The sequence below is a fragment of the Pristiophorus japonicus genome, chromosome 2 (genome assembly GCF_044704955.1).
Source record: "Pristiophorus japonicus isolate sPriJap1 chromosome 2, sPriJap1.hap1, whole genome shotgun sequence".
Lineage (NCBI taxonomy): Eukaryota > Metazoa > Chordata > Chondrichthyes > Pristiophoridae > Pristiophorus > Pristiophorus japonicus.
In genome coordinates this window covers 108,961,408-108,974,386 of record NC_091978.1, presented here as the reverse complement: position 1 = coordinate 108,974,386, position 12,979 = coordinate 108,961,408, and the positions used below count along the sequence as shown (strand labels likewise).

The 12,979-nt window shown below is 43.2% G+C and overlaps 1 protein-coding gene across 1 annotated transcript in view; it reads right to left on the bottom strand.

The window, feature by feature from the left end:
• Window positions 1-12,979, bottom strand: part of parp8 (poly (ADP-ribose) polymerase family, member 8) — a 616,987-nt gene that overhangs the window by 369,501 nt on the left and 234,507 nt on the right. The window contains exons 4-5 of the mRNA XM_070862515.1: window positions 10,975-11,064; window positions 5,002-5,072 (exon numbers count right to left, since the gene is read on the bottom strand). Of these exons, the coding sequence (XP_070718616.1) occupies window positions 5,002-5,072; window positions 10,975-11,064 (161 nt within the window). The remainder of the gene's footprint in view (window positions 1-5,001; window positions 5,073-10,974; window positions 11,065-12,979) is intronic.

The window sequence follows — 12,979 nt, the reverse complement described above, 5'->3', positions numbered from 1 at the left end:
TCTTTTGGATCCAGCATTCCTTGCCTTCCTTTAGCTGCTGGGTTCTCCAAGGCCCAGGGAACCCGGCCACCACATTTTAAGTTTAAAATGGTGCTTCAAAATGAGGCATATAGCCTCAATCTAATATTTAAAGTGCCAACTTGCCTCCTTGGATTAGGTTGGCTGCCTGCTCCCCAGCCCCTCTCCGGTAAAACCAGAAGTGGGCGGGTTGGAAGCGGGTTGGGGTCGGGATACAGATTTACAACACTTCAACCTCCCACCGATCCAAACCCGTCTGTGTTTTGGGGTTAAAATTTCTGCCCCTCCCCCCCCCCCATAGAGTCTAAACTTGGAAGTGCAAGTTAAAATAGTTAATTCAATGTCAAATCATGTACAGAAATGAAATAAAGAGAGGGAAAGAAAGATGGCATTAAGAATGAGAGGTAAAGGAGGCAGATAGAAAAAGTTAAAAAAGTTACTTTTTAAAAATCTCCAACAATAATTAAAATCTGAAGGAATGAGACTTGACACTTCGGGCTGGATTTTCCGGTCCTTTGTGCTCCAGATTTCATCCCGGAGCGGCGTGAAAGACGGCATTCAGGTCTCCTGCGTCGTGTCGTGATCCTCGTTTTGTGGTGGTGCTGAGTAGCACTGCCGGGCGGGAAGAACTGCAACGTCTCTCGTTGAGACACCGGCAGTACTTTGGACTTTTGCCCGATCCGTCTGCCTGGAAGTACGCCCGCTCGCAATGACAACTGGTGCAGAGGAAGGTAAGTGCGAGTGTTTGTTATTTTAATTTTTTTAGCGATTTGTGTTGTGGTGGTGTGGGCAATATTTTGGGAATGTTAGTGTGTTTTTTTTTAAGGGTTTACCCACCCTCCCGCCCCCCCACCGCCCCCACCCCCCCACCAGGCCTCTCTCGAAGCACACACGGCCCGGCATTTTAGTTCGCAAGTTTTCTATTCTTGCGCTACGAAAAGTGTACAATGCCTCCCTTCACGCTGCGCCCGCTGACGCAGGGCCCTGATGTTGAAACATCCTTGCCGCAGCGCAAACTATTCCAGGACGGTAACTTTCCTGCCCCGCCTCCGTATTCACTCCGAAAACTGAAAAGCCTAAAATCCAACTCTTTAATTTTCTTTGGCAGAAAGGTTCTTTGGCAGTAATTCAGACTTATTACTGTGTTAAAAATTCACTTACACTTTAATGGACAAGCCCCAACTTTTTCTACTGTGTTTATTGGGTATCTATCATGTAAGTATCGCAAATTCATACCCTTCCATGTATTTGATTGCAGAGTCCTTTGGCAAGGTCCCATTGTAGTACAGCTTCTGGAGGATTCGGGCAACTCAAACAGCAAATTCCTGATTCTGCATTTAACTGCAAATGGGCGAGCTATGAAAGTTGCTGTCCAACTTACTTATTATAACAGTGAGTGCCGATAGCCTCACCATTATTCCTACCACAAAAAGTGAGTATGCAGGTACAGCAAGTAATCAAGAAGGCAAATGGAATGTTGGCCTTTATTGCAAAGGGGATAGAGTATAATAGCAGAGAAGTCCTGCTACAACTGTACAGGGTATTGGTGAGGCAACACTTGGAGTACTGCGTACAGTTTTGGTCTCCATATTTAAGGAAGGATATACTTACATTGGAGGCTGTTCAGAGAAGGTTCACGAGGTTGATTCCAGAGATGAGGGGGTTGATTTATGAGGATAGGTTGAGTAGATTGGGCCTATACTCATTGGAGTTCAGAAGAATGAGAGGTGATCTTATTGAAACTTATAAGATAATGAGGGGGTTCGACAAGGTGGATGCAGAGAGGATATTTCCACTCATAGGGGAAACTAAAACTGGGGGACAGTCTTAGAATAAGGGGCCGCCCATTTAAAACTGAGATGAGGAGAAATTTTTCCTCTCAGAGGGTGTAAATCTATGGAATTCCCTGCTGCAGAGAGCTGTGGAGGCTGAATCATTGAATATATTTAAGGCAGAGATAGACAGATTATTGAACGATAAGGGAGTAAAGGGTTATGGGGAGCGGGCAGAGAAGTGGAGCTGAGTCCATGATCAGATCAACCATGATCTTATTGAATGGCAGAGTAGGCTCAAGGGGCCAAATGGCCTACTCCTGCTCCTACTTCTTATGTTCTTATGTACTTATGTAAAATACAGGCCAATAACTACAAAAATTCTTCGAATCTAAATGCATATCTACTATCACTTCAAAATTAATTGAAGATACCCCAGTATGATTGGCGATACCCTCACAGATAAATGAACATACAATATTTCATGTCAGTAAGAAAGAAAAACTTGCATTTATGTAGTGGGGCCAAAATTCAGGCCAGCCAGCAAGCTGGCGCACCTACGATTTCTTAGCTGGTTTTGCCACCGCATGGGAAGAGTTTGCCTCCTGACCGATATTCAGGGTTTTGCTGTGTTTTTCGATAAGACTGGAAGTCGGTCATAATGGGGGCGGAAATGCAGCAGTAAGTCCTGGTGAGGGGCGGAAGTTGGGGCGGGATCGAATCTCCGCCGCTGAGCGGTGGTGGCGTCACTACACGTGTACATCACCACGTTTCTCCACTCATTTAAAGGAGAGAGAATGTTTGATCATTTAGCTTTGGCCACTGGGCACCAGGGAGGGTTTTAGCCGGTCTAGCGGCCTGGCACCCAAGAGGGGATGCCAGGCCACCTGCTGGTGGTCCAGCCGAACCCGGGGCAGTAATTGGCAATAATAAGTCGGCCGGCAAAAATAAAAATGTGGTGGCCATGGCAGTGTGCCCTCCCCTTGAAGGGCTGCCGCACTGCCGTGTTGCACACACACAGAATAATGTGCACCAAAAGAAAAAGCTGTCGGGGGCACCGCACGGCGGAGCAAAGATTTTTGCAGGTAAATTCGGGGCGGAGTGTGCTGGAGGTGTGGGAGATCGGCGGTGCGGGATTTGATAACACGCTTGTGGCAGTTGGCAGCAGCGGGGCGGAAGTAGGGACTGGCGGAAAAATCCCCGAGCTGAATTTGGGTCGGGGCAGCCCATTAACTGCAATGCGGCGGCCACTCGATTCCGCCACATGGCCACCGCAAAACGGCAGTAACGGGCCTTGTCCGGAAGCTGAATTTCGGCCCCAGTACCTTTCATGACCTCAGTATGTTATAAAGAATTTCACAGTCAATTACGTATTTTTAAATTGTTGTAATGAAGGGAAATGCGGCAGCCAATTTGTGCACAGCAAATTCCGAGTGAAATAAATGACCAGCTAATCTGTTTTGGTGATGTTAGTTGAGGGATACATACTGACAAGGCCACATGGAAAACTGTTCTCCTTCAAATAGTGCAATGGGATCTTTTATGTCCAATTGAGAAGGTAGATGGAGCCTCAATTTAACATCTTATCTGAAGGATGGCACTCTTTCAGTGCTGCACTGAAGTATCAGTCTCTGTTTAAATCCTGGAGTGAGGCTTGAACTCATGAATTTCATGAAACTCTGACTTAGAGGCAGGAGTGCTACCACTTAGGCTGACACCTTCGTGGCTTTTGAGGCTTATTCTCAGTAGAGGACCCATCTTAGCTGTTGGTTTATTTTCAATTGGTAGTCAATCTTTAGTTGCCTATCACAGCATAGGATATCATTCACAAATGCTTATTTTCATTTTCTTGTACAGCTAAATATACTACAACAATTCACAAAACTTAAGGGTTGATTTTAACCTTGTCTGTCCAGCAGAAACGGGGTGGGCAGATGGTACAAATGGTGGCCAGGTGCATTTGCGATGCATTTGCGATGCATTTGCGATGCATTTGCTCTCGCTGCCATTTACCCACCACTGTTTTTAATTTTGGGGAAGGTGACTCATTAATACTTCAAAGTCAGGGTCTCATGAAATTCTCCTCTAAGCTGCATGTGTACACAGCAATCGGGATGGTACTGTGTAGACTGCTCAGAAGTTGCTCTTGTAAGATACCGCACATGCAGCATTAAATTTAAAGGTACTACGCACTAAAACATTTAGAGGAAACACTGGTCTGATAGCAAGAATCGAACCCCAATGCAATTTTTATTCTGATTCCCACAAATCACATTGAATGTCAGGCCCACCAGTGAAAGCTAGTAGCAGGTAGAATCAAAGCCAGAAGAAGGCCAGGTAAGTTTAATTCTATTTTTCTTAAAATGTCCTTGTGGGCCAGAAGGAGCAAGAGTGCTCCTCCACAGGGAAACATTGAGATACTCTCAAACAGAATGAAAGCACCCCCAGAAAATTCTAGCGTGACACTTCCTGCCACCAGGGAAAGGTTAATAGCCCCAAGGAACTCAGTTACATGAAAACAAAATGAAAAAAAATCTTGGAGTAGGAATGTTCAAATAATAACAACAGAAGACTGCCTGTACTGTACCTGGAACGTAAAAATAAAAGAGTTCAACTGCAACCTGCCTTTTATGAGTTCCAATGTACAGGTGGCTATATATATTATTTTATAGAACTAAACACATTTGGGATGTTACCTATCTGACTCAGGCGGAACTAAGTTATTTGTGAATATGTGATAAGGCTGGGAAAGTAAACACAGGTAACTTCCGAAAGAATTGCACATAATATGATACTGATTCAAAAGACCACTGTTGAATAGAACAATGGTTCATTCTATTCTGCACATCTTGATTAACACATCAACAATAAAGTTAGGTCATTGGTCAGGCTGAATCATGTGACGATAATAACACCACAATAATTAGAAACTTCTTTTTGGTCTGTTTAAAAACATTCAATTTATGCTTCAATATGAACTAATAATACAGAACAGAAGGAGCATTGAGCAGCTGTCAGTTTTCATGAATTGGCAACAAGGGCTTCCACTGATTGTGAGTTATCAGATGAAGCAACGGGCAATGATTTACAGCAACAACTTGTAATTTGTGGAGGACTGTATTGTGTGGAAGAAAAATCTGTAGACAATTTTGCTTAAACTTCGGAAAAGCTGATAAAAATGTTTGGACAAGTTGGTTCAAAAAGCACTTACCTGGCACCTCTCATTGTGCAGCTTTGTTCTGACCGACAGGCAACTTGTGGCATCATTATTGAACCTTAATTCTGAAAAATAAAGGGGAGGTTACAACCTCTCATTCATATTGAAAAGAGAGCACATTGGTAAGATTTGTACTCTGCAGCATCTTTCCAGAGAAAAGTTATTATTGCTGTGCAGAAGGATAGTGGTTTATTTTTAATGTATTAAAAAAATCACTCACAATTTTCAGCAAACTGCTTTTTTTAAACACTGCAGAAGCCACCCTAGATGACTTTGTTCTTGTGATTTATATTGTTTAGTTAGGTTAAAATGTGATACGTATAAAAGCTGGGCCTGCTTCGTACGTGTGTTAAAGGGATACTACGTAAATGCATCTTCATTGTTGTTGCTGTTGAATGTTTGGCTTATATGCATCAAAGTGGCAAGGTGATAAGATTCCAGGCAACATGTGTTTACCTTTAAATTGGCATTCAATATGCTTTCATATTTTGAGCTTCTGTGCCATTGTTCACAATTAATTGATAGACCTACCTTCAAAAGGGAACATATAATTAAAACAAGAGTGGTCCCTACAGCTTAGTAGGAACATTCTCAGCTTGAGCATGTCAGAAGAAGGTGCTCCATAACAAACCCAAAGCTATGTACATTATCGCAACAGGAGATTTCATGGAAGCACAAGACACTGCTGTACACAAGGTGTACAGCTTACTGGACAGTTTGTTTGAAATAAAGAAAGTCTGAAGATTGAAGAGAGTAAATTAACTCATTGTGACTGCTTCTAGAAGTAAAATAGAGATTTATTGCTTAGAATAGATAGGCGTTTCTGCGGCCGCAACAGAGACTCCAGGATGGTATGTTGCCTCCATGGTGCAAGGGTCTCGGAACGGGTGCAGGACATTCTGAAAAGGGAGGGTGAACAGCCAGTTGTCGTGGTGTATATAGGGACCAACAATATAAGTAAAAAATGGGATGAGGTCCTACAAGACGAATTTAGGGAGCTGGGAGCTAAATTAAAAAGTAGGACCTCAAAAGTAGTAATCTCAGGATTGCTACCAGTGCCACGTACTAGTCAGAGTAGGAATCACAGGATAGCTCAGATGAATATGTGGCTTGAGGAGTGGTGCAAAAGGGAGGGATTCAAATTCCTGGGACATTGGAACCGGTTCTGGGGAGGTGGGACCAGTACAAACCGGACGGTCTGCACCTGGGCAGGACCGGAACCAATGTCCTCGGGGGAGTGTTTGCTCGTGCTGTTGGGGAGGAGTTAAACTGACATGGCAGGGGGATGGGAACCTATGCAGGGAGACAGAGGGAAATAAAATGAGGGCAGAAGCAAAAGATAGAAAGGAGAATAGTAAAAGTGGAGGGCAGAGAAACCCAAGGCAAAAAACAAAAAGGGGCACATTACAGCAAAATTCTAAAGGGGCAAAGTGTGTTAAAAAGACAAGCCTGAAGGCTCTGTGCCTCAATGCGAGGAGTATTCGGAATAAGATGGACGAATTAAGATGGAATAAGACAGCAGTCAACGGATATGATGTAATTGGCATCACGGAGACATGGCTCCAGGGTGAACAAGGCTGGGAACACACCATCCAGGGGTATTCAACATTTAGGAAGGATAGACAGAAAGAAAAAGGAGGTGGGGTGGCGTTGCTGGTTAAAGAGGAAATTAAAGCAATAGTAAGAAGTGACATTAGCCTGGATGATGTGGAATCGGTATGGGTGGAGCTGCGGAATACCAAAGGGCAGAAAATACTAGTGGGAGTTGTGTACAGACCACCAAACAGTAGTAATGAGGTTGGGGACAGCATCAAACAAGAAATAAGGGATGTGTGCAATCAAGGTACAGCAGTGATCATGGGCAACTTTAATCTACATATAGATTGGGCTAAGCAAACTGGTAGCAATGCGGTGGAGGAGGATTTCCTGGAGTGTATTAGGGATGGTTTTCTAGACCGATAGGTCGAGGAACCAACTAGGGAGCTGGCCATGCTAGACTGGGTGATGTGTAATGAGAAGGGACTAAATAGCAATCTTGTTGTGCGAGGCCCCTTGGGGAAGAGTGACCATAATATGGTAGAATTCTTTATTAAAATGGAGAGTGACACAGTTAATTTGGAAACTAGGGTTCTGAACTTAAGGAAAGGTAACTTCGACGGTATGAGGGGTGAATTGGCTAGAATAGATTGGCAAAGGATACTTAAAGGGTTGACGGTGGATATGAAATGCAAACATTTAAAGATCACATGGATGAACTTCAGCAATTGTACATCCCTGTCCGGAGTAAAAATAAAACGGGAAAGGTGGCTCAACCGTGGCTAACAAGGGAAATTAAGGATAGTGTTAAAACCAAGGAAGAGGCATATAAATTGGCTAGAAAAAGCAACAAACCTGAGGATAGGGAGTAATTTAGAATTCAATAGAGGAGGACTAAGTGTTTATTTAAGAGGGGGGAAATAGAGTACGAGAGGAAGCTTGCAGGGAACATAAAAATTGACTGCAAAAGCTTCTATAAATATGTGAAGAGAAAAAGATTAGTGAAGACAAACATAGGTCCCTTGCAGTCGGATTCAGGTGAATTTATAATGGGGAACAAAGAAATAGCAGACCAATTGAACAAATACTTTGGTTCTGTCTTCACGAAGGAAAACACAAATAACCTTCTGAATGTACGAGTGGACAGTGGGTCTAGTGAGAAGGAGGAACTGAAGGATATCCTTATTAGGCGGGAAATTGTGTTAGGGAAATTGATGGGATTGAAGGCCGATAAATCCCCGAGGCCTGATAGTCTGCATCTCAGAGTACTTAAGGAAGTGGCCCGAGAAATAGTGGATGCATTGGTGATCATTTTCCAACAGTCTATCGACTCTGGATCAGTTCCTATGGACTGGAGGGTAGCTAATGTAACACCACTTTTTTAAAAAGGAGGGAGAGATAAAACGGGTAATTTTAGACTGGTTAGCTTGACATCAGTAATGGAGAAAATGTTGGAATCAATCATTAAGGATGAAACAGCAGCGCATTTGGAAAGCAGTGACAGGATCGGTCCAATTCAGCATGGATTTATGAAAGGAAAATCATGCTTGACAAATCTTCTGGAATTTTTTGAGGATGTAACTAGCAGAGTGGATAAGGGAGAACCAGTGGATGTGGTGTATTTGGCCTTTGAAAAGGCTTTTGACAAGATCCCGCACAAGAGATTGGTGTGCAAAATCAAAGCGCATGGCATTGGGGGTAATGTACTTATGTGGATAGAGAACTGGTTGGCAGACAGAAAGCAGAGAGTCAGGATAAAAGGGTCCTTTTCAGAATGGCAGGCAATGACTAGTGGAGTACCGCGGGGCTCAGTGCTGGGACCCCAGCTCTTTACAATATACATTAATGATTTAAATGAAGGAATTGAGTGTAATAGCTCCAAGTTTGCAGACGACACTAAACTGGGTGGCAGTATGAACTGTGAGGAGGACGCTAAGAGGCTGCAGGGTGACTTGGACAGGTTAGGTGAGTGGGAAAATGCATGGCAGATGCAGTATAATGTGGATAAATGTGAGGTTATTAACTTTGGGGCCAAAAACACGAAGGCAAAATATTACCTGAATGGCAGCAGATTAGGAAAAGGGGAGGTGCAACCAGACCTGGGTGTCATGGTACATCAGTCATTGAGGTTGACATGCAGGTGCAGCAGGCGGTGAAGAAGGCAAATGGCATGTTGGCCTTCATAGCGAGATGATTTGAGTACAGGAACAAGGAGGTCTTACTGCAGTTGTACAGGGCCTTGGTGAGGCCTCACCTTGAATATTGTGTTCAGTTTTGGTCTCCTAATCTGAGGAAGGACATTCTTGCTATTGAGATAGTGCTGCAAAGGCTCACCAGACTGATTCCTGGGATGGCAGGACTGACATATGAGGAGAAACAGGATGGACTGGGCCTGTATTCACTGGAGTTTAGAATAATGAGAGAGTATCTCATAGAAACATATAAAATTCTGCCGGGACTGGACAGGTTAGATGCAGGAAGAATGTTCCCGATGTTGGAGTGGTCACAGTCTAAGGATAAGGGCTAAGCCATTTAGAACCAAGATGTGGAGAAACTTCTCCACTCAGAGAGTTGTTAACCTGTGGAATTCTCTACCACAGAGAGTTGTTATGCCAGTTGGCTTGATAAATTCAAGAGCGAGTTAGATATGGCCCTTACGGCTAAAGGGATCAAGGGGAGAGAAAGCAGGAAAGGGGTACTGAGGTGAATGATCAGCCATGATCTTATTGAATGGTGATGCGGGCTCGAAGGGCCGAATGGTCAACTCCTGCACCTATTTTCTATGTTTCTATGTTTTTATGTTTCTGTGTCATTTATAAACTGGACTCAGTTCAACTAATGTATTGATTCATTCGTCTATCCTGATTAGATGGGCTTCCTGGATATTTTTGTTTCTTTACCTGAAAAGAAAAGATAACTTAGTGGTGTTGAATTTTCACATTTGTCGCAGATGTGAAATCTCCAGCTGACATCAAAGGATCAAAGTGATGCATTTCCAACCTATGGCCCTCTCAATTGTTACTGATAAATGGCAACAAACACTGAACTGCAACAGTTCTGTGGAATAATTCTGGGTCATAGGGGTGGGGAAATGGGTGTGTGACCTCTGAAAAAAAACGACAATATTTTATAGAAACATAGAAACATAGAAATTAGGTGCAGGAGCAGGCCATTCGGCCTTTCGAGCCTGCACCGCCATTCAATACGATCATGGCTGATCATTCACCTCAGTACCCCTTTCCTGCTTTCTCTCCATACCCCTTAATCCCTTTGGACGTAAGGGCCATATCTTACTCCATATATAACTCAGTGCCAATTCCCAGCCCTGCCTCTGTTGAAAGCAGCTTGTTTGTGCTGCAGGGTAATTTCAGCAGCAGCTGGCTTGCTATTAAAACAACAATCGTTCTGAAGTTTCTGTTTCAATTATTTTATTGCCAGTACCTGTCCTTATGCTTGTACCAGCCAGCAGGAGCCTTCAGCTGCTCAGCCAGATGTTGTTTTGCCTGGTAGCAGCATTTATGTTTGAGGCCGAGGCTTCACTGCCTGTGGAGGCACGGCTGAAAACCACATACTTTATGTGTCTTGGTTAACACTTGCCACTGGTCCAAAGTCTTGCTCTGTCAAGCCCATGTGGTGGCTGGTGTGCAACGGCCACTGCACATTAAAATAATTCACGCACAGGCATCTTCCACCCTTCAAAAATGTCAGGACCCTCATTGGAACACCTGTGAATTCATGTTTTTTTTGGTGTGGAGGAGGGTCATCCTCGACACGAGGGACTGCCTAATAGTATACAATACTACATACTTTAGTAGTGCCATCTTCATTGGAAGGAGCACCGCTGCTTTTGCTTTTATATTCAAACTTTGTTACCAACAGCAACACAGCTGCATTATTATCTACCAAGATGTCATTTGGTGGACTGCCACATTAATCATTTTGGAATAAAAATCAATAGCAAAAAAATTCTAACTTCTAAAACAATTAAAAGTGAAAGCCAACATTTTAATTGTTAACTTGGACTGGAATCTCATCCGAGATGCAACATAAAAATTGGTTGTAGCCCATTGTCGGCCATGTAGTCCGTGCACACTGAGCCTGAGCCTGGGCTGAAATTGGGCCTGGTTCGGGGTCCTTCAAGGGTGCTGTGTAGACGAGGGGACCAATCTCTCTCCCCCAAATCCACAGGAACATTTTTTTAAATGTCCGATTTTGGTGGCAGTTGCTTAGGATGCAGTGACCGCTGAAAAATCCTGAATGGAGCAGATGCTGACGGAGCTATAAAAATAGGCAATTTTGTCCTTTCTCCCTTATCTAGCTTCTTCTTAAATGTATCTTTTTCCTCTGTTTCTCTTCTTTTTCAAATAGAACAGTTCTGAATGTTGGTAACATTTGCCATCAAATAATCTTGCCTAAATTACAGGCTCTTACCTGTTGCTATTCTTTGGAAAATTACTGGAATAGGGTCTCTTGTGACTAGCACATCATCATCATTCTCTGAATTTGATACATATGTATTGTCTAGAAAGGACAAGAAAACAGCATACATCAAATTATTAAACATTATTTCCATGTCGGTTATTTTGCACATTCAGAAAGCAATAGAGTGCTACTGAAAATGATTTTAGAACTATTCACAACCAGCAGAAGCTGGGATTTTTCATTCCGTTTCATTGGTACATTTTGTGCACCCATTAGCAGGAGGCTGAGCAAAACAGTCTCCAATTACTGAGCTGTGTCATCTGATTGAGGTTTTAAGAAAATAAGCCCCTGGGACTTTCCTGATTAATAAATGCAACTTTTGTGGCTCAAAAACAAATCTGATTCCCATGTGTCAAAATTACATGAGCAAAATTCTGGAACAGAGGAAATGCAAAAGTTGGACTTCAACAAGGTCATCCTTTCCCAATGCATTGTATGAAAGATCGAATGCAATGCAATGCGATGTCTCCGCAAGATCCTGCAAATTCCCTGGGAGGACAGGCGCACCAACATCAGTGTCCTCGACCAGGTTAACATCCCTAGTAGTGAAGCACTGACCACACTCGATCAGCTTCGCTGGGCAGGCCACGTAGTTCGCATGCCAGATACGAGACTCCCTAAGCAAATGCTTTATGCAGAGCTCCTTCATGGTAAACGAGCCAAAGGAGGACAGCGGAAACATTATAAGGACACCCTCAAAGCCTCCCTGGTAAAGTGCGACATCACCACTGACACCTGGGAGACCCTGGCCGAAGACCGCCAGAGGTAGAGAAAGTACATCTGGGAGGGCGTTGAGCTCTTCGAGTCTCAACACAAAGAGCATGAAGAGGCCAAGCACAGGCAGTGAAGGAGCACGCGGCAAACTAGCCGCACCGACCCCTTCCCTCGACGAATGTCTGTACCACCTGTAACAGGGTCTGTGGCTCTCGTATCAGACTGTTCAGCCATCAAAGAACTCACTTTGGGAGTGGAAGCAAGTCTTCCTCGATTCCGAGGGACTGCCTATGATGATGCTATGAAGAGAAGCAATGTCCATCTCTTCCTTTACCCAGTGACATCCAGCTAATAATGCAAAAGTTTTTAGCAATCTGAATATGAAATGGTTTACTGTTGTAATATAATATAATTGTTAGAATTATTAACTGTCACTTTACAAATACAGGTAGAAAAGACTTTGATAAATATACCTCTACATAATTAAGAGTCGTTTTGAAACATTAAAACTAATCTATGAATTGGGTGAGGGAATGAACACGTTTAACCCCAAACATGTTTGCTTGCAGTGATAATGGGTGTTGCTCTTGATTGGCACACCATGGGCTAGATTTTGACTTTGTGCGATATTGTAAAACGGTTGATAGTGAATAAGACCAGGCAGCTCGCCAATGAATCAACACTAGATTTTGGGCCCTGTGTCAGTGCAGGTCAGTGCTGAAGGGCATTAGTGAGCAAACTCCAAGCAAAACCACTGGGATCGCAGCCCGCAGACTTTCTGGGCCCATGCGACTTTTCTGCCTGCCATGCTGCGCTCAAGCATTACATTATGTAATTGGTGATAAAAAGCAATTACAGCTGGCATATTGTACAGCAGAATAAACTGTGCACAAAGAGAAGAGATTGCACTGTTTCACTTACATTACAGAGTGACAAATTACAAGGTTGTGAACACAGTGAATTAAGACATTCAGTATTGTAATGACACCAAGTATTCAGCGTCTTCCAATTACTGTAAATCACTTGTTTGCTGTTTCGCACCACAAAGCAGAATCTTTTTAAGTATGAGATTTTTACGCTATTGAGATTTTACTTCAAAACAATCTCAGTCGGTCGTAGATACAGCGATATACAAGGTACATCAAAAGTTGCATAATGTTTTTTTTCATGCCCAACAAATAAAATTAGACAACTTAAGAAAAGCAGGATTGTCAGATAAATGTGCCAGGCTCTTCTTAAA